The following is a 22,399-nucleotide window of genomic DNA, read 5'->3' on the forward strand; positions in this document are numbered from 1 at the left end:
CTTCTCCTCCTGACCTTTTGGTGATTTTCTTTAAAAATAAAACACTCTGTTCTGAAATGGGGCAAAATTTAAAAACAGGCAAATTACAACACAATTTTTGATTGATGTTGAGCAAGCTAGATCTTTGAGGCTATAAATTAATATATTGTTATAGTCAACAAATTTGAGTTTAGGAGTACTGTAAAGACTGTATTTTTTATTTTCCCTTTTTTGGTTCAGCAAATCCATTTTCATTTTCCCTGAAACTTTGACTTCTAGTTCAAATTTTTGTTTTGTTTTGAATTTGATTATTTTTGCTTGAGTTAAAAAGAGAATGTTAGAGTACACATTGTACTTGTAAATGTATCTAGGGCAGGTGGTTAAACCAAGTATGAGCTATATAAACTGTACTTGTATTATGTATCTGTTATGTCCCAGTTCTGATCCAAGTACCTAAGCACACTTTAGCCTCTGTGCTTGGTATTGTTATCTGAGACATGGAATGAATCATAATTCCAAGCTCAAGACTGCTCAGATCATTAATGACTGAATTCTCTGGCTGGAGATTTTGAAGTCCTAGTCTCTGCCCTTTAGCAGTTGGCTTTCAAATGTTTTACCCATGTGTAGAAACAAGTTTTTGGGGAAATTTGCTAAATTTTGCTCAAGTCATTTCAAAATTTCATCTCTATCACTACTCTCAAAAATTTGATAATCTAAGAGTGATAGATCTTAATTACTAGAACTAAATGTAAATCTGGTTTTAGATTGGCACCTAATTTGAACTCATTTATCATTTACACATTGTAATACATATTGTAATAAGAATCTTTTTCTTAAATTGGCTTGGATTGATTGTAGCAGGGATACTTTTATGATGTTCAAATGCATAGCAGTTACTTTTCTGTTTTTGTGCTAGCTTTTGTGACAATGTAGTGGTGTTTTCAGTTTCATGATTCTAGAAATCTACTCTTTAAAAGTAAAAGTAAAAGTAAGTGACTTTCACTTAGAGCAAAGGAAATAAAGATCTATGCAAAGTTAAATGAGACATTGCCCAAATAGGAAGTTAAGGGAATAATGTTTGAAAAATTATTTGAAGTAGTTAAAGGAAGATGCCCTGTCAAAGTACAACGTGGGTTATTGAATTCTTCACCAGATCAACTAAAATGTTTAGAAAGTTTAGAGATTTGATTCCTATAAAGTTTCTGTAAAGATTATACTATGTTCTGAATGCTGAAGAATAGTCAACTTGATTGTTCTAATCTTTTGAGAAATGCTGCCTAGACCAACAAAAATGGTGTTTTTGAAGAAAATAATAGCACCATCTTTCCTGTATGACCTTGAAATATAGTATAATATTGTAGTGGGAAAAATAGGAAATTCACCAAACCCCAACAGTGTGCATATCAGAATCAAAAGTGAAGGCAAAATGAATGTATTTGAAGTCAGTAGAGTTGTTCTTATGGAACTCATACTCATAGATCTTATGGAACTTTGAAGACCTTGAAAAGATTTTTGGTTGTTGGAATCTCTAAAATAGTCTTGAGAGATTCTTGGTAATTGGTATTTGGCTTTTTTCTTTTTCTTTTAAATCATAACAGTATGTGATTGATAGATTAGATAACCTTATGTAGGAACTTTGACATCCTTGAAAGATTTTTAGTGATAGGCTTCTTTACTGGGATAGCATTCCAGCTCATGTACTTCCTAAAGTATTTTTTGAATAAGAGTGTTCTTGATCTATTTTCATTACTCATGAGAGAATTGCTCCTTGTTTATTTTAGGCTTTTTGTAAAAACTAAAGTAAACCTCAAAGACAGAAGATTTGAGGACATTTGAAAGAATGTGCTGCAGGCTGTGAAGACAGTTTCAGAATTGTTTTGGGCTTTCTTAGGGGTTTTGGAATACATGTCCCCTCAAAGTAACTACTTTTAAGTGAACAACAAATTATTTGGGTTTATAAATTCTGAAGTTTAGAAAAACACCAAAAATCTTAATGCTTTATAGTTACCATTATGTATCTATTTGTGTGTGTGTGTGTGTGTGTGTGTGTGTGTGTGTGTGTGTGTGTGTGTGTAAGGAAGAGTTTTTCAGGCAAATATATTTAATTTTAATGGTCTCATAGGAAATTAGTTGGGTTTTTTAAAGTATTAAAAGTATTTTCTTAGAAGGAAGAATGAACAAATTACTTTTCTTATCAAGGTTATATTACATTTGAATCCAAATCACACATGTAAGTAGAATTTTAGGTAAGATGTCCCCAGAAATAGAAGAGCTGTTTATCACATTCCCTAATGCCTCCTTACTTTTGCCCTCTCTTGACTGGATCCTGACTATACTGACCTCCCTCCACTCCTATACCTAGTCAACTAGAGAGAACCCTGGAATCTTTCCTTTCTACTGTTAGGCTCACTCTTTCTTTCTCGATGGTGGTAGGCCACTCCTGGGGCAGACACACCTTGATACATCCTTAGGACTCCTGGTACTTGCTATCTAGCTGAACCCCCAGGACCTCTGGTTCTTTCTGTCTACCTTACTTGCATTGTCTTCCCCTGTTAGAAATGTGAGTTCTTTTAGAGAAAAAGCTGTTTTTTTCCTGTTAGTCTTTCCAGTATTTAACTCAGTGCTTGATATGTAGTAAGTACTTAATAAGTGCATATTCAGTCCCCATTTTCAGTATGGACAAATCCTACAGGTATTTTAGAATATCTAGGAGGTAGTGAGGCTCTGGTGTGCCTGTTTGTTAGCTATTTGTTAGCTGTGTTAGTATATGCTAATGAAGAAATACATCCAGGAACTAGAGAAGAGCTCATCCTGTGCTGACCCAGGGATGGAAGCAGTCAGTGTGAGATGCAGACAGTCTACACTATTGTTCTTTTCCTAATCCATTCCAGGTAACCTTTATTCTAGTAGTCTTTGCAGAAATGTGGGTAATAGACAACACATATTGTTTCATATAGTAACAATTTTCTCCTCCCCTACTCTTCCACTAGCTTTTATAGCCACTTTCATGAAGTTATGGCATTTAACAGTACATACTATACTTATTTACCATATAATTCTCACTATTAGCACATGTCTTTTATTCCCTGATCTGTACTTGTGTCTACTGCTGTGGATAATCTTAAGCAGGTAAGAGACTCTTGCTTGTACTCTCATTGGAGAATACCTCTCGGAGTTGGGAAAATCATTAGTCATTGTCCAGAAAGTGGACACAGCATTTTTTCTACTTCATTAATTTTCATATCTCATTTGCTTTTTGTATAAGATCAGTATTTACATTGTTTTAGTATTTAGTGAAGATTTTTTCTATTGCATAGAAAATAAAAAAAGTTGTTTGATACATATACACATAGACATTTTATTTACTTTCACTTACACACACTCACACTTAGCTCTCTCTCCTCCCCCTCCCTCCTTCCTTCTCTCCTCCCCTCTCCTCTTCTCTCCTCTCTCTCTCCTCCCTCTCCCTCCCTCTCTCTCTCTCTCTCTCTCTCTTTCTCTTTCTCCCTCTCTCATTCTCTCCCTCCTTCTTTCCCTCCCTTATTGATTTATTTCTTTTCCCTCCTCAATAGGTCTGCTTCCCCAACAGGACAGCGCCACTCTCCCTTATCTTCCAGGCATCATTCATCTTCATCACAATCAGGGTCATCCATTCAAAGACATTCTCCTTCTCCCCGACGAAAACGAACTCCTTCCCCAGTCTACCAGAGGACAGCTTCTCCTCCAGTGAGACGCACTCCTTCTCCTTACCCACCAAGATCCTCATCTTCTCCTCAGAGAAAGAGAAGTCCATCACGCCATCGATCTCCAGGACGTGACAAAGGAAGGCATGATCATGAGCGGACTTCACAGTCACACGATCGACGCCACGAAAGGAGGGAGGGTGAGCACATTTCTAGTGTGGAGTTTTTTTGGCATGTAGTTCCTGGTTTGTAGATGTAAAATTGATTTACAACATATTACATAGAACCTCCAAATTGTTTTGTTGTAACAGTCCTTATACTGTTTGTAGTAAGTTTTCTCTAATATATTTGGACTTTTTGCTGCTACTTTATCACTTGTATTGAGAAAGTATTATGTTCACACTACAGCAGAGATAAGTGATTTGTCCAAACAAATTTTTTTTCTCTTATCAAAGCTGAACTTCAAACTTAGTTTCTTGGGTTTTGAATCCAATATTTTCTTCACAGGTCTTATTATGTAGTTGCAGGCTTTCCATTTATTATTCAAGCTTTGTTTCCTCCTTTATTTCTTTTTTCTTCTCAATTTCTTTAAAGTGATTCCATGCCATCAGGCAGCCAAGGACTCTGTAGTTTTCCCAAATCCTCTCCCAAGATTTATCATTATCTTTTCCTCTCTTTTTAGCCAGTCTGAGAGGTATGAAATAGTACCTCATAGTTTTAATTTGCATTTCTCTGATCAATAGTGATTTATAGTATTTTTTCATATGACTAGAAATGACTTTAATTTCATTATCAGAAAATTGCTCATATCCTTTGACCATTTATTAATTGGGGAATGGCTTATATTATAAATTTGAGTCAGTTCTCTATATATTTTAGAAAAGAGGCTTTTATCAGAAGCTTTGTACATAAATTTTTCCCTCAGCTTTCTGCTTCCCTTCTAATCTGGCTGCATTGGGTTTGTCTGTACAAAATCTTTCAATTTTAATGTAATCAGAATTATCCATTTTGCATTTTATATTGTTCTTTGTATTCTTCCTTGGCCATAAATTGCTTCTTTCTCCACAAATCTGAGAGGCAAACTATATCCCTTGTTCTCCTAATTTGTTTATAATATCACCCTTTATGTCTTAAGTCATGAATCCATTTTGACCTTATCTTGGTATAATAAGGTGTTAGATGTTGGTCAGTACCTAATTTCTGCCATACTGTTTTTTAATTTTCCCAGTAATTTTTGTCAAGTAGTGAGTTTTTATCTCAGAATCTAGAGTCTTTGGTTTTATCTCAGATTACTCTAGTCATTGGTTATTTTGTCTTTGAATCTATTCCATTCCATGGATCCATTTTCTTCCTTAGGCAGTATCATATAATAAAGTTTTAGGTCTGGTACAATTAGGCCACCTTCCTTTGCTTTTTTTTTTTTTTTTTTTTAAATTAATTCCCTTAAAATTCTTGACCTTTTGTTCTTCCAGATGAATGTTGTGATTAATTTTTTGGACTTTTTTTTTGGAAATTTTTTGGCAGTTTGGCAGTTTGATTGATATGGCCCTGAATATAAGTAGATTAATTTAGATAGAATTGACATTTTTATTATATTAGCTCCGCTTATCCATGAGCACTTGATATTCCTCCAGTTGTTTAGATCCAACTTTATTTGTGTGAAAAGTGTTTTGTAATTGTGTTTATAGAGCTTTGTGTTGGCAGATAGACTCCCAAATATTTTATGTTACCTATACTTAGTTTAAATGGAATTTCTCTTTCTATCTCTTGTTGCTGGACTTTTTTGGTAACATAGAAATACCGATAATTTATATGGATTTATTTAAATTATGGAACTTTGCTAAAGTTATTAATCATTTCAAATAGCTTTTTAGTTGATTCTCTGTGATTCTTTAAGCATACCATCGTATCATTTGCAAAGAGTGATAATTTTTTTCCTCATTACCTACTCCAATCCCTATAATTTCTTTTTCTTATTGCTAAAGCTAACATTTCTAATGCAGTATTGAATAGTAATGGTGATATGGGCAACCTTGTTTCACCCCTGATATTACTGCAAATGCTTCAAGTTTATCTTCATTACATATAATGATGGTTTTAGATAGATACTACTGATCATTTTAAGGAAAATTCCATTTATTTCCATGCTTTCTAATTTTTTTAAATTTTTTTTTCATTTAATTTTTTTTTCAGTTACATTCATAAGAAAAAAAATTTAAATTTGTTTTTAAATTTTTTGAGCTGTGTAGGTTCTCTCCCTTTTCCCTACCCACAATTAAGACATCACTTGTGAAGTTACACAAAACATTTTCATAAAAAAAAAAGTTGTGGGGAAAAAACATATATCTTCCACCCTAATGAAAGTAAAAACTCTCAAGGAAAATTAAGTTTTAAAAAAAAGACTCAATTATAATAGGTCTTTTGTGCTTCTTCATGTGGCAAAATTTATCCCATTTTACCTTCTCTTTCCTTTTAGTACAATCCTAATCCCTAATTTCTTTTTTATATCATCACATTAAAGCCAATTTATAACTGTACCATCCAATTGTCCCTTCTAAGTACCCTGACAAAAACAAGAGTTTTCAAGTTTACATCTATCTTCTTCCTATATAGGGATATAAACAGCTTAACCTTTAAAAAATATTTTCTTTTCTTCTGTTTACCTTTTTGTCCTTTCTTGAGTCTTGATTTCGAGGTCACATTTTCTATTCAGCCCTGGTCTTTTCGTCAGAAATGATTGAAAATCCCTTATTTCATTGAATGTCCATTTTTTCCCCTGAGACATAATGGCTTAATTTTGCTGGGTTGCTGATTCTTTGTTGTAGTCTAAGCTCCTTTGCTTTCTGGAATATCAGATTCTAGATCCTCTGATCCTTTAATGTGGAAGCTACTAGGGTAACTCTAATTTGAATTGTTTCTTTCTGCCTGCTTGCAGTATTTTTGTCTTGATCTGGTAATTCTGGATTTTTGCTATGGTTTTTTTTGGAGTTTTCATTTTGGGGTCTCTTTCAGGAGACGATTGGTAGATTCTTTCAATGACTGTTTATCCTCAGATTCGAGGACATCAGGGATAGTTTTCCTTCATTTCTTGAGAGATATTATCTAGGCTCTTTTTTTCTTTGTGGTTTTCAGATATCCAGTAATTTTTAGATTGTTTCTCCTGGATCTATTTTCTAGGTCATTTGTTTTTCTGTTGAGGAATTTGACATTTTCTTCTATTTTTTTCTTTTTTTGAAATTCTTTTTGACTGATTCTTGGTTTCTTATTGAGTCATTCACTTCTATTTGTTTAATTCTGATTTTTAGTAAATTATTTTCTACAGTTAGCTTTTTTATCTCCTTTTGCAGTTGGGCTATTGTACTTTTAAAGGACTTGTTTTGTTCAGTGGATTTTTTATTTTTTAAGGAGTTTTTTTCCTTCAGTACATTTCCCACTCCCCACCCCCTCCCATTTCATCAAATTTGATTTTTAAGGAGTTGTTTTCTTCAGTCAATTTTGTATGCTTCCTTTTTCGAGGTCTTGGCTTTTTCCCAAAATTTTATAACTCCTGAAAGGCTCTCTTTTCCCCACTTTTCTTGTATCTCTTTAGATCTTTTTTGAACTCTTTTAAGAGAGCCTTTTCAACTGAAGATCAGTTCATATCCCGCTTTGAGATTTCATCATAGACATTTTGCATTTCCTGTCCTCCTCTGGGTTTGTGTTGTGGATCTTCCCTGTCTTCATAGTAGCTCTCTATAGTCTGAGATCTTTGCTTTTTAGCTCATTTTTAAAGGTTGAGTTCTCTGTTTAGGTATGGGGGATATTGTCCTGAGCTTCCTCTTCAGTGACAGGGGCTTCACACTGACTGTGCCGAGTGGCCTGACTGAGTCCACCTTGTTATACTGGGGTTCAGGGACTCTTAATTTATCTTCTGTGGTTGTGGTAGAGGTCTCACAGCTGGTCTGCTGACCTGGCCTTCTGAACCAGGACAGAGTAGCCAGTGCTGCTGTATTTTGGCTAAGAACCTCCCACTAGATTCCCTGTGCTGGGTCTCCCTGAACCAGACCTCCTTGTCCACACCTGTGCTGGGCTGTGATTTCCCCCTGCCCAATTGAAACAGATGTTTCTTGAAGTCCTTCCAAGATATCTTTTAGTTGGAAAATCATTATAGACTGAATGTATGTGGGTTCTGTCACTCTTAAAAACCATTCAGAAATTCAGTTTAGTGTTGACTCTGAGGGAAACCAAGAGCTCAAGCAGTGATTACCTACTTTCTGCTATCTTGGCTCTACTCCTGCACCTCCCCACCCCAATAGGCTTGCTTTTAAATAAGGTTTTTTTTTTTTTTTTTTTTTTTAAATAAGGTTTTAATAAATAAGGTGAGCATCTAGTCAGTTTGTTTAAAAGAAATACTATCTTCACTCCTGTAAAAATTTGGAAATGCTGAAGGTATTAGATAAAATGCTTTTAAATAGTCCAAGAATAGAGAGCAATGTGAAGATGACTTCATACCAAAAAGAATTCTACCCAAATACTCCATTCTTCTAATAAGTCTTAGAGAAAAGAAATTAATATTAGAGAAGGGAGATCATTTATTAAAGTAAAAATAATTAGTAGGTGAAATTTACTTGGTTTGACTTTAGGATCTTAAGAAGATATTATAAAAGAGTGGACCTTTAAGAGATGAGGGAATTCTAACCTTTTCCATCTCCCTTCCAAGAAGACTTCATTCATGTCTGCTGCCCCATCCACTTGTAAGACTCTTCCTTTTGTACTGGGTGTTAACCAGCTGTAAACCTGAATCTCTCTGAAGACTTGGAGTTTCTGTTTTCTGTATTTCAGTTCTGTTAACATCTTCAAGCAGCTTACTCAGTTGTCCTTTTTTTCATAATCTCAGATCTTCACAGCACATATTTCATAAGCATGGCTGCTCAGGAATTTAATTTTTAATTATAGCATTGCTATTTGGAAATAACTTATTGGCAAAGATTCTTTAATAGAAGTCTAGTAAGAGCTGCCTCTTGAGTAAGCAATATGTACCATTTGTAGAAGTGAATTGTATTTTGAAGTATTATTATGTAGTTTATACTTCACTGGAAATGCTTGATAAAATTGAAGGAGTAATTGAATTTGATTTTCAAAATTTCTTTATAGATACTAGAGGCAAAAGGGACAATAGAGAGAAAGAAGGTAGAGAAGAACGGGAGTATGATCAGGACCAGAACTCTTCGAGAGATCACAGAGATGACAGAGAATCTCGGGAGGGCCGTGAGCGGAGAGAAACTCGGGACACTCGAGATCGAAGGGAGCTGAAAGACTCCAGAGACGCCCGAGAGTCTAGGGACACGAGAGATTACAGTAGAGATAACAAAGACAACCGCGACCAGAGGGACTCACGTTCCACAAGAGATGCCCATGACTACAGGGACCGGGAGACTAGAGACACTCACCGGAAAGAAGATCTGTATCAAGAAGACTCTCGAAGTTATGGCAGAAATCATGGTAGAGAAGAGAGCTCTCGAACTGAAACAAGGAATGAATCTAGAAATGATTCCAGAAATGAAAGTAGGAGTGACCGGACAGGCAGAAGTAGAGGCAGAGGACCAGAATTACCTGAAAAGGGTACTGTTTACATCTTATTTTAGCTTATTCAGCTTATTTATTTAACTTATTTGTTTAAAGATAATTACATTTCATTTAATGTCTTTTCTAAACATAAGTTTCTTATTAATGCTACATTTTTATTAATGGTGTTTTTCTGATTATTGTAGCATTATACCACTATACTGTGTTCTAAAAGAAAATATAACTGACCTCCTCCCAAAACAAACAAACCAAAAAACATATGAGCTGGAGGGGGAGAGAGGAGTCACTCGATCAGTTCCATTTTATTGTTTTCATTAGAAAAGTCATCAGTCATCATTAATTTGAAGTATCAAAGGCAGTGTCAGGAAGACATGTATGCAAATGCACATGTCACATATACACACAGATGAATCTAGTGGAAATGAAATCTGTGATAGATAAACTTGATAGAACTGAATTTAAAGTCAATGGTTAAAGTGATATACTAAAAATGAATGCAACAAGAATGGATTGGCTGAATTTATCCACTATGTTTATATCTTCTTAAATCATTAAATTTCTCCAGCCTCCCTTCCCCCCCTTTCCCCCAGGGTTTATTTTTCCTAGTCCTGCATCTAATTCCCTCCCTGACTCTCCCTCCCTTTCCTTCTGTACTCATTGTTCCCCAGAATCCTCTGCTGAACTTCAATTTTCCATGCATTATGACTTGCTATAAAAATATTAGATCTGGATTAGTCCATGCCTTCTCTCTCCTGCTTTTCCCTTTTTTTTTTTTTTTTTTTTAATCACCAAAGATTGTGCTCTGGGATGCTATTCCCAAAGGTATGCTTTTGACTTAAAATGTTTTTTAGTTTTTTCCTGAGTAACAATTTGCAAAAGACGGGGAGCCTGTGGTAGAAATTGACACACAGATTCTTGGAAATAAATCTAGAGAAAGTCTATAAGATGGCCTCATTTCAAAATTCTAGTGGGAAGGGATGTACTAGTACCCTTATTCATTGATGTGGTAGAAAGTTAAGTATCTGGTATGGTGCTTTGGACCCAGCTGGTACCCAATAGGTGCTTATGAGTAACTGAAGATCAACTTAAGTAATATAATTTCCAGTCCTCTGCAGAGGGGCCAGGAATTTCTCTAGACTTGTGGGAATTCTGCTTTAGATCCTTTGTTCTCGAGATATTACTATACTAGTCTTGTTTCCTCTCCCTCCACAAGGAACATTAAAATACCAACTGAGATTTTCTTTGAAAATGGAGTTTTTGCCAGTATGTTTTTTGAAAGTGTTTTGCAAAGCTCAAGCTACCACATCTCTTAAACTTTCCTTTATTACCAGGAAATTGTTGATGCATAGTCAATAATTTTTTTGACATCATTAGGACCTTCTAATATTGATAAGTTGTACCATCCCTAAGACAAGTAAATAGAAGCTATTCTTTCAGAGAAGTGAAGTTTCAGACAAGTGAAGTGAGAAGATTATGGATTTGGTAAATAGCATAATAGTCCATGCATATCTGAAGAGATATCAGATGGAGAGGAATTGTGCTTCCCTGGCAAGTACAGTTCTCCAAAAATAGTTTGTTAAGGTACTGATTTCCTCACATTTGTAGGCTGGATGACTGCTTGTAATGGTGAGAATTAAAGCTTCAAGGAAGGATGGATTGATTCATTAAGTCTTTTTTGGCTGGGTTTTTGTCATTTCCTGGGGTGCTTTATGGTGCTCGTTGGGGGATGATGTTTTCAAAATCCTCTTTAAGCAAAATAACTTACACATTTGTGTATCTTTTGTTCAGGAAGTCGAGGAACAAGAGGATCTCAAGTTGATGGGCATAGTAGTAGTGGAAACTACCATGAAAGCTGGGAATCTCGAAGTGGATATCCTGAGAGAGACCGTTACGATGCCAGAGATCAAGCTAGGGATTCATCCTTTGAAAGAAGACATGGAGAAAGGGACAGACGTGACAACAGAGAAAGAGGTATAAAAACTTGTACATATTAATGCATGCATACTAAATTAGGGTGAGAAGAATTAATGGCAAGTTTTGTTTTTAGTAAAAATTAACTGTTTAGCAATTGTGTCCTATACATAGAACTTCTCTAGCATTCTTCCAAAATAACTTCTCTCAAGATTAAGAGATTATGATGGAAATAGTTGGCTACTGATACTCCTTAGACAGATCTTTAACAACTCTGGTAGCTTTCCTTCTTTTAAGGGGAAAAAAAAAACTGTCTCTTTATTCCTATTCCCAAACCTGCACTTCTTCCTTCAAGTTTGTAGGTTCCTCACCTAATCACCAGCTTAGGTGGCCTACTTGCTATCTTGCTCCTTTTTTGGCCACCTCAAAAGATTGAAGGCAGAACAATTTAATCCCAAGTACTTTCCCAGTTGAGGAAGCCAGTTGGTTTCGATGTCTAAAAATGTCCTTAGGACATACATAACTTTCTAGAGATTTAGATTGAATATCCTGTCAAAGTTATCTACCATCTATAGTAAGTGGTAATAGTAGTTACTGCCAGAGAGATGGGAATTGAGCAGGGAAAAAAAAAATTTTATTTAAAAATTTTCTTTCTAAAATAATACGGGAAAGAAATAAGCAAGTAAGGGAAATAGGAGTATTTTTTCTTCTTTTGAGTGAAATGCCTTATTCTTTGGTATATATCAATCAAGCACATGGTCTTGTATTAGTTTAACAGAGATTTGTAAAAAGTTTTGTTTTGAAATTAGAATTGATGCATTTAAGTTTTTTTTGTTTTTGGTTTTTCAGCAAACTTATGTTGTCTGTTTGTGTTAATATATTTAAATATTTAATATTTTGTGGAAAAGGTCTGTGTAACCTTGATTGGTTACTAAAGTAAGGAATGCTGTAATGCTGAGGTTAATATAGTATGAAGTTTTATGGACCTGGGAATTGAATATTGATGTTTTATTGTGGTCAGCATCAAATAGGCAATAAATCTTGATATGGGTAATGATGAAGGGGAGAATATAAGTCTATAAGATAGAATTTAGAAGAGAGACTTCATTCCCTTAGCTGAACTTTGTCTCTGTAGAGCTCTGTCCTATAACTAGTCAGTGGGGTAATTTTAGGCATCACTTTATGAAAATTTTGGTCTTTCATTCAAAGAAGTGAACACTAGCTTAAATCAAAAGGGAAAAGGGGAAGCAGAGTAAAAATGTAAATCTTTTTCTTGTTAAAGATTTAAATATATGTATAACTGGGAATTATGTTTATAATTGCTATCTGATTTTAAATAGGATATGTTCTGATATATATTTTTTAAATTTGTTTAGCAAATAGATTAAAAAGACCAGGATAAAAAGGAACAAAACAAATTTCTATAAATCACATTCTTTTAAGTTGACATTTTAGTACTTCTTCCACATCAAGCATTAGACAAGAAAAATCTCGTGTCAGTGGCTCATTTTCAGTTCTTTAAGCATTTTTTTTTAAATATTAAAAGTTTATTCCCTAACTTCATTGTCACAACATTCCCAGAGAATGTAGGAGATTGAATTCCTTAATTAAAATCCTTTTTAGATTGAAAACTTTATGGTGGGCACTGTTGTCTTGCTATGCACAGTGTGCATTTGTTGAATATGGTCTGATTTCATAAAAAATGACTTATGTGCCCTTATGGCCTCGGTACTACCACTGTGTGAATAACTTTCAAATTTATATCTCCAGGTCTAATTTATGCTCTTATTTCTCCTTGTTATCTAGCGCTCTAGTGCCTTAGCTGTGGACTTCCATTTGTATTCCTTCAATGAACAGAGAATTCTTAAGCATTAACATTCTTTTGAAAGGATATATAGAGATATAAAAATTCCCATACTCAAGAAACTTAGAAAGATGCTTTATATACGTACAACTATATATACAAATAACTATTATAAAACACTATCAAGTGCCATGTCCAAAAATGTATGTTTCATGCACCTAGATTATTACCTCTTTGTCAGAAAGTGAGAAGCCCAATATGATTGGATTTCTAGAATTGTGGTTGGTCTTTTGCATTGAACAGAATTCTTAAATATTTGGAAGTTGTTTTTCTTTATAATGTTGTAGGCATTGCATAAATTGTTTTCTTGGTTCTGTTTATTTTACTTTGCTTCTATTCTTATGAATCTTTCAGGTTTCTTGAAATACAACCCTTTCATTATTTCTTGTTGTCAATAAGAACTGTAATTTGTTTAGCCATTCCCAGTTTATAGCCATTTATCTATTGAAGGAGTGGCTTTTGGTCTTAAATATTTAAGTTCCTTTTGTCAAACCTTTATTGAAGAAAATAATTTAAAAGATTTTTCCCCAGTTAACTATTTCTCTTTTAATTTTAACTGTTGCTTTTGTGAAAAAGCTTTACAATTTTGTGTAATTGAAGTTATTTATTTTGTCTTCTACAATTCTTTTTTGTTTGATCAAGAATTCTTTCCTATTCATAGTTGCTAAAGACATCTTCTTTTTTCCTCTAATTTGTTTATGATGGGGGCTTTTTACCTGGGTCATGTGTATACATTTTGAAGTTTCAGTGTATCAATATGAGCTGTTACCTTGAATCTGATTTTTACCAGACCAGTTTTCACTGCAGTTTTTGAATCTGTACTCCAGTAGCTGGGATATTTAAGTTTATTGAAAACCATGGTAATGTATTTGTGTACCTATTTTGACCCCTGGTCAACTTTTCTCTTTTTTTTAAAAACAGTACCAAATAGTTTATATGATTACATTTTTGTAATTTAGTTTGAGATCTCACTTGGGAGTTTTGATCTTTTGTTTCTCTGGATTGAATATTATTTTGGTTGTATAAATGATTGGTATGGCACCAAATAAGTTAAATTAATGTAGGTAGTGTTGATTTTTTAAATTATTATTGAATTGTACAGCTATGACCAATTAATATGTCACCAGTTTTTTAGGTTTAGCTGTATTTCTGAAAAGAGTGTTTTGTAGTTGTAGTCATACAAAACTTTCTTTTGTCTTGGTAGATGTTTCTGAAATAGATACTTTATATATTTTATGATTATTTTGAATGGTTTTTTTCTGTCCCTTTTTGCTGGTTGGTGGTGTTGATAATATAAAGAATTAAAATGACTTATATGGAATTATTTTATATCCTATTACTTTACTCGAGTTATTGTTTTTCTCTGCTTTTCTCTCTCTACTTTGTCTCTTTCTGGTTTTAGGTATCAAGACCATATTTGTATCATTGAAGGAATTTGGTAGGATCCCATCTTTTCCTATTTTTGCAAACATTTTGTGTAATAATGGCATTGTTTTAATGAATGTTTGATAGAATTCACATATAAATCCATCTGATCTCGTGTTACCCCTCCCACAATCCCCTTTGGCCAAATAATTATTTTTCAGAATATCTTGCTTTCTTCATTTTAGGAAGAGCCTCATTTGCAATTCCCAGGTGTGATTTTTTTTTTTTCTTCTGCTTTTTTTCTGCCCTCCACCCTTCTAATATGTTAGGATTCCACTCTTTGATTTTTCATTTTGTTTTCACATTAGATCTTTTTTCCCCCACTTCCCACTCCTCTTTTTAAAGAATACTTCATTTCTCCCTTATAACCTGGAGAGTAGATAGATGTTCCTAGAACTTAGCATCTCTTGGAAGGAGACTAACCAAAACCAAAAGTATGAATAGTCACTTCTCAGTGACAAATATAAATGTCACACATTCCTTGAAGATTGCTGCAAAATTCTTGCTTCCCATACTTGTTGCAAATAATCTACATTTTTTTTTTCTTCATTTGTGCTTATTGGTTCCTAGGGATAACAGCTGGGACAAACTGTTTGTAGGATCCTCCCTTTATACTCCGCCTTGTCAGTACCTTATTTCAGTCTTGCTAACCCTTCACACATTCATCTTTCTTATCTTGTATAAGTTGCCTTGATTTATCCACTATTATGATTTTCTCTCCTTGAGTCCTTCTTTTCCTACTATATTTCCTTTTTCTGCTTGAGTTCTCTTGCTTCTGCTCTCCTTCCTTCCCCTTTCCCTCTCCTCCACCCCATTTTTCCCCTCTTTTAGGTCCTTTATCTTCCACCCTGAATCACCAGTTGCCTCTTGAATATTTCAAACTGGATGCCCCAAAGGCAGCTTGAATTCAGCATATCCAAAACTAAACTCATTATCTTTCTCTCTCCTTTCCCTAAAACTTCGTTTCTACCATGCTTCTCCCAAAGTTCCTTTCTTTTGTAGGCACCACCATCCTTCCTGTTGTTCATGTTTGTAATCTTTACATCCTAGATTCCCGTCATTTCTATCTTCACAACATTTCTTGTATCCAACTCTTTCCCTCTATTCCTACAGTTCTACCACTTAGTTGAGGCCTATCTTTCTTTTAGATGGTTAAAATGGCCTCCTGTTTAGCTTTCCTACCATAAGTCTCTTTGATTACTCCAGTTCATCCCTACATGTGGTTGCCAAAGTATTTTTCTGACCATATGTTTATTTAATCAACTCCGGTGGCTTTCTATTGCTTCTAGGATAAAATAAAAACTCCTCTGCTTAGATTTTAGGGCTCTGTACAGCGTATCTGCATCTTATCTTTTTAGTCTTCATTGGACATTAATCTTTCTCATGCTCTTCAGTCTAGCCACATTGGCCTTTTCTTTGCTCTTCATGCACAATACTCTGTTTTCTCTAAGCCCTTTGCCTTGGCCATTCTCCATTCTGGGAATGCATCCCCTCCTTACTCCCTGCCTCAGAGAATCCCTCCCTGCCTTTGAGATCAAGTTCATATATCATCTTTTATAAGTGTGTGTGTGTGTGTGTGTGTGTGTGTGTGTGTGTGTGTGTGTGTGTAGATGAAAATTTCCTGAGCCCCTTCCTCCTAGCATTTTGCTTCTTTATGTTGATGCTTCACATATTTTCCATGTATATTTGTTGTCTTCCCCAATATATTGTTTCCCTCTTTGCCAGCAGGATCTTTTATATTTTTTAATACTTTTATTTCCAAAACTAGCACAGTGCCCTACACATAGTAGGTTCTTGAAAAATATTTGATTGATATTGCATCCTTTTTCTTCTTTAGCTTGGATCTTTTTCTTCCTCTTCCTTTGGAAAGTGTTACTTTCTTCTAGTTTGTAAACTTCTTGTGAACAGGACTTTTCTTTATTTTTTTCTGTGTATTCTCAGCACTTTACATGCTTAGCACATCTTTTCTTCAAGTCCTCCCAAATTCCTTTACTCCAAATTCAATCTCTAGTCTTTTTCAAGATTCCCTATTCAGTCAGTTCACACAGATGATCGATGCCCTAAAACTGCTGCTTCCCACTGGCGCCAGAAGTGAATTCTAGTCTTTTTACTTATAACTACATGATTTTATGAAAGCAATTGAATTTTCCTACAAAGTAATTGTATTTTCCTTATTGTTAACATAAAGAGTTTGAATTAAATGATCTTAAGGCTGTTTTTTTACCTTTAAAATTCCATGATGTTCCTGCCAGTATAATTATACTTCTGCATTTAAGTGGGCAAAGGTGGGTGGGTAAGATCTGTGTCAGAGAAAAACAGATTTCATGGGGATCACAGTCTCATTGCTTTGAACGCAATTAAAAACTTCGGTATTGTCAATGCATATATACATATAAAATAAATATTATTATTAATATTTCTTTATCACTTTTAAGTTTTATAAAATACTTCCTTCAGAATAGTCTTGTGAGTCAGTTTATCATATCCCCATTCTTTGAGACTGAATCTCAGGGAGCTTACATGATTTGCCCAATGTCATACAGCTTATAGGTGTCTGAGCAGAGACTTAAAGCTATCTTCTGACTCTTAGGACCAGTTGACTTCCCAGTGGATTGATATATACCTCTTTTGTTTGCCAGGGTGCTGGCTGAGCTGTAATAATGAATTTTTATTTTTAATCAATTATCAGTCCTCTGCTATTTGTAACAGCCTCAGAATTTTTTATTGAACATTTTCTAAATGTTATACTTTATCCTATGACTCAGTCATGGACTGAACATAGACACATCAGCAGTAGGGCAACTTTTAACATTTAACTTTCTATATAGCTTTTCTTTCTTTTCACACACAGAAGTAACTAGAATTTTCTTCATTATTTTAGCTTAAAGCAAAAAATACTTATGTGCTCATGACATAGTAATAAGTGTTTATTTTACTTGAAAAATGGCCTAATTTAATAATTGTCAATACACTTGACATCCTAGGTTAAAACTTTTCACCTGAATAATGAGTCAATGAATAGATTAAGCATTTTAATTACTGGATACTAATTGCTAGTCCTGAATATCATATAATATTTTTCAACTTTCATTGAAAGCAAAAGCAAAACAATTTTTTGCTTTACTTTTGAATATCATTTCAAGGCTACTCAACTTTTGGCATATAGAAATCCTTAAAACTCTCTAACCTTTGAATTACTTTTGAATTTCTTTATTTTAAAGCATTTATTTACCCCAAATCTCCTTGTATTTTTTTCTTGTTATGGCCAAAAGGTATGGGCATGAATATTGTGTTTTTGTTAAAACTTCCCTTAATTTGACTCCCAGCCCTTTCCTTCTCCCAGTTGCATTCTGTATTTGTCTCCCTTCTGTTCTTTTCCATCTTTGTGAGTGATCTCCTTGTATCTTGGGAACATAGAGATCATATCTGAATAGAGAGGGGGCAATATGATGGAACCCATCTTTGCACGTAAAAAGATGAATGCAGTATGGATTGGAAAACATGGGGGAATTGTTTACTTTAAAATGTAGCTGTGTTGATACACACACACACATATACACACACACACACATATACACATATATGGCTGAAATATTTGAGACACGGTATAGTTCTTTTCAGAAGTTCTGAAGTTATTATAGGTCTAATCTCTTAGCATACACTGTCCCTCCCCAGCCCCCATTTTGGGCATCTAAATGTTTAACCTATTTAAAAATTGGCACTTTTCCCATTGATTCAGTACAATGAAGAGAGCAGTGACCTAGAGTCAGAACCTGGCATCAAATTCTACCTTTGATGTAGGTCACTATCTGTCTGACTCTGGGCAAATCACATAACCTCCTTAGCTTCTTATTTCTCTTCTGTAAAATGAAGGGATTGAATTAGCTGACTTCCAAGGTCCCTTTTAATTCTAAGTTTGTGCTCCTGTTACAAACTAGGATGAAATTTGAGCTTTTTAATGATATATTCCGATTTTTTAAAATGTCAATCAAATTATTCATTGGTAAAACTACATTTTTATTGTAGATCCAAGACCAAACTCACCAGTACGCCATCAAGGGAGGAGTGAAGAACTTGAGCGTGATGAAAGAAGAGAGGAACGAAGACTAGACAGAACTGATGACAGAAGAGATGAGAGAGCCAGGGAAAGGGAGAGAGAACGAGAAAGAGATAGGGAGCGAGAGAGGGAAAGGGAACGCGACAGAGAGAGAGAAAAAGAGAGAGAATTAGAACGAGATCGTGCCAGGGAGAGGGAGAGAGAGAGAGAGAGGGAAAAAGACAGAGAACGTGATCGAGAGAGAGATCGAGAACATGATCGAGAGAGGGAACGAGAGAGAGAACGAGAGAGGGAAAAAGAAAGAGAACGGGAGAGGGAAGAACGGGAACGAGAGAGGGAACGAGAAAGGGAGAGAGAGCGAGAACGAGAAAGAGGGAGAGAAAGGGATAAAGAACGTGATCGTCAGAGGGATTGGGAAGACAAAGGAAGAGAAGATCGAAGGGAAAAAAGAGAAGATGTTCGAGAAGACAGGAATCCAAGAGATGTTCATGATGAGAGAAAATCAAAGTAAGAGTGATTATGAATCAACTTATTAGTGTATTAGTCTAGAGTTTAAAAATTGTTTTAAGTTTTAGTCATACCCATCATCTTGTTCATTATCAGTGAGTCCTCATAGAACCTTGAAAATGAATCGTAGCATTTTTAGAATTTTTATTCAAATGTGAGCTTTACCCACCTTTGCTTTAAGTTGCTGTTATTTTCAAGTAATTCTGTCTTCTAATAATCTAATCCAGATTTGTTCCTTCCTGTATTTCTCTTAATTTTATAATTTAATTGATTTGATTTGTAATTTAATACTATTTATTAAAAGTTCTGTGTTTGATATATTTTGAATTTTTCAAAGGAAATACAAAATTTTTTTTCTTGCATTTTCCTTGGGGTAAAAGCTCTCTGATTTAAAGGTCTTTTTGGATATCTGAACTGTTGCAATTTGAAGGGGAACCTCAAGCCATCATCCTGTTGAATTGTAATGTGTTTCCTAGTAAGGGTTAACCTGAAGGTGATAAAATCTAAATGGAAATAGAAATACCAGATTAATTTAGGTTCCTATCAGATGTTAATCACAATTGCCAAAAATTCAATCTAGAAAAAATGGCTCTGTTGCTATGTATATTCTTTAATCAAGAAACACAGTGAAAATGTGACTTTCCTAAATTAGTTGTTAAATAGGCTTCTTTCCCACTTTCCCCTTCCTTTGAATAAGTGCTCAAATATATATTTCGTAACATACCTACACATATATTTGGTAGTTCCCTCCATTATGTGGTACAGATAGCTGTACCTTTGTGATTCTTGTCAGTATTCATACATTTACCAACAGGGTCTATCCAACATGATGGAAGATTTTTTTCCTTCCTTTTGACATTTTTGATGGTACCAATGGAACATTGTCTATATCCACCTGTTATTCCTCCTTCTTACCAATTGAACAACTCATCTTTTCTTCAGATCTGAATGTTCCTTGATGACATCTTTTACTCCTTCAGTGGTTATATGTTGTACCCTGGGTGACTGCACCCCAATATTTGATTCTCTATTGCCTTCTTTGCATTTAAAAAAATTCTTCAGAATTGTATTCCATAGATTACTTCATTGTACCAACACTGGTAAAAATATTAGTTCAGAAAGATGGGTTTTTGTTTTCATGTGAAGTTTGGCATGAGTAAAGGAGCTTTATAATCTTGTAAAAGAATGTAATCTTCTGAAAGCAAACCAATATACTTTCATCCTCTTTTTCAACTCTGGATTCAACTTATTATCCACTTATATTAATAGCCTGTCCCGGATCCCAGATATACCTATACTCTATAGGGTGGCCCTCCAAATGCATGTTGATCCTTTGACAAAAAACGTCTTCCTTCATCTGGACTTTCTTATATTGATGGATATAATATTATATTATATTTACTATAAATTTTTTTAGTCTGATAAAATCAACAGTGTCTTCAGTAAATAAGATCATTTGGAGGATTTGACCATCTTCAAAGAATCCCTTTTCAGCCTGTATTCTGTGATGAAGCTCTTTCACTGATTTTATCTCCTGTACTTAAATTTCTTTGCTTCGTGAGTGGATACTGCTTATTGTAGTGTGTCATCCTTTAGAAGGTTTTATAAACAAGTTGATATTCTAACCTGGTATTGCTTCTGGAAACCGTTTCTCTTTATTTGGCCAAGAAGGCAGATTTTTGCTAAGGTTCTTTCTGAATTCTGTTTTGGTAATTAATTTGCTTAAGTTAAAGTGCAGGATTATAAAATTATCACAGTCCTATGTCAGAGTCTCCATTTAAAATTTTTTGTTTAGGTAGGGTATATTGTTTCATTTATGTACTATATCTTTTTCTTTAAATTTGATCTTTGACAATTTCATGGTCTGAATGAACACTGTTAGACTGAGGCATAACTCCCTCATTAATAAGTTTGCCTTTTTGTAATAGAATAGTGTTTTGTTTTTGTCTTTTATTTAGTACATGCCATGTATAGTACCTTCTATTTTCTTTTTAAAGCAAGTATTGATAATGTGGATTCCTGAGACTTCTGTGTAACTAAGTTATAAGGCCTTGACTTCTCTCATTTCTTTTTAAGCTATACTTTCCCATATCATTCCCCAGTCTTAACTTTTCTGCTGAGTTTCAAAAGTACACATTGATTTGAAATGGAAGTTCTTATCAAATTCTTCATAAAATTTTTCTACCAATCCATTCATAGTAAATGATGTTGGTGTGTAAGCTGCAGTTTTAAAAAAAATTTTATTAAAAAAATTTTTTTTTATTATAGCTTTTTATTTACAAGTTATATGCATGGGTAATTTTATAGCATTGACAATTGTCAAACCTTTTATTCCAATTTTTCCCCTCCTTCCCCCTACCCTCTCCCCAAGATGGCAGGTTGACCAATACATGTTAAATATGTTAAAGTATAAATTAAATACAAAATAAGTATACATGTCCAAACAGTTATTTTGTTGTACAAAAAGAATCGAACTCTGAAGTAGTGTAAAATTAGCCTATGAAGGAAATAAAAAATGCAGGCAGACAAAAATATAAGGATTGGGAATTCTATGTAATGGTTCTTAATCATCTCCCAGAGTTCTTTCGCTCGATGTAGCTGGTTCAATTCATTACTGCTCCATTGGAACTGATTTGGTTCATTTCATTGCTGAAGATGGCCAGGTCCATCAGAATTGATCATCATATAGTATTGTTGTTCGAAGGATATAATGATCTCCTGGTCTTGCTCATTTTGCTCAAGCTGCAGTTTTTTAAATGCTATTTTTGCAAATACTTATCATATATCATGCTCTAATACAAGAAATACTGTTTCTTGTCCTCTTTGGACATATACCAAAACTCACTCTACCAATTCACTGATTTTGAGCTATCCTTCCATCTGGTTACAATTGTTTTTTGTTCTCATTTATAGCAAGAACATCAAGATCTCTATGATATAGCATATAGCAGCATGTCCACTTGGTCATTGGACAAGTTTTTAGAGAATAGACAGTCAAGTTGAAGTTTGATGGCTTAAAAATATGATTTTTAGTACCTTTTGCCCCTTTTCTTTACATTCTTGCTATTGTCCCTGAAGAAGCAGAAGATGCTCTTATAGGATTTAGGACATTTTATAGTTTCTTTGGTTGCCATGGTAAAAAAAAACCAAACACCAGTTGAACAGCCTATTTTTGATATGCTTCTTGTTGTTAGCTATGATAGTCCTCCAGAATTGTCACTGTCACCTCACAGTGAGGTAATAGAGAAGGACTTTGTGGAAGCTAAAGAATAAATACTTGAGTAAATAAATGTATTTTCCAAATATATTAATTTTAATAATTGATTTTTTCAACATTTTATTGTATAATTTCCATTTAAATGATTAAGGAAAAATGAACTTGAGAATTATTTTGCTAGGGAGCTAATA

At 34.3% G+C, this 22,399-nt stretch overlaps 1 protein-coding gene across 9 annotated transcripts in view; it reads left to right on the plus strand.

Annotated features, from left to right (window-relative positions):
* The window catches only part of ZC3H13 (zinc finger CCCH-type containing 13), a 72,008-nt gene that overhangs the window by 29,233 nt on the left and 20,376 nt on the right, over positions 1-22,399 (plus strand). For 5 of the 9 annotated variants that reach the window (XM_051983817.1, XM_051983818.1, XM_051983824.1 and 2 more), the window contains 5 exons: positions 3,552-3,862; positions 8,796-9,263; positions 11,016-11,198; positions 14,405-14,440; positions 18,454-18,991. In XM_051983817.1, coding sequence (XP_051839777.1) covers positions 3,552-3,862; positions 8,796-9,263; positions 11,016-11,198; positions 14,405-14,440; positions 18,454-18,991 — 1,536 coding nt within the window. The remainder of the gene's footprint in view (positions 1-3,551; positions 3,863-8,795; positions 9,264-11,015; positions 11,199-14,404; positions 14,441-18,453; positions 18,992-22,399) is intronic. The other 4 variants (XM_051983820.1, XM_051983821.1, XM_051983823.1 and 1 more) reach the window with 1 other exon arrangement.

This window comes from Antechinus flavipes, chromosome 3 (genome assembly GCF_016432865.1).
Source record: "Antechinus flavipes isolate AdamAnt ecotype Samford, QLD, Australia chromosome 3, AdamAnt_v2, whole genome shotgun sequence".
NCBI classification, from domain to species: domain Eukaryota; kingdom Metazoa; phylum Chordata; class Mammalia; order Dasyuromorphia; family Dasyuridae; genus Antechinus; species Antechinus flavipes.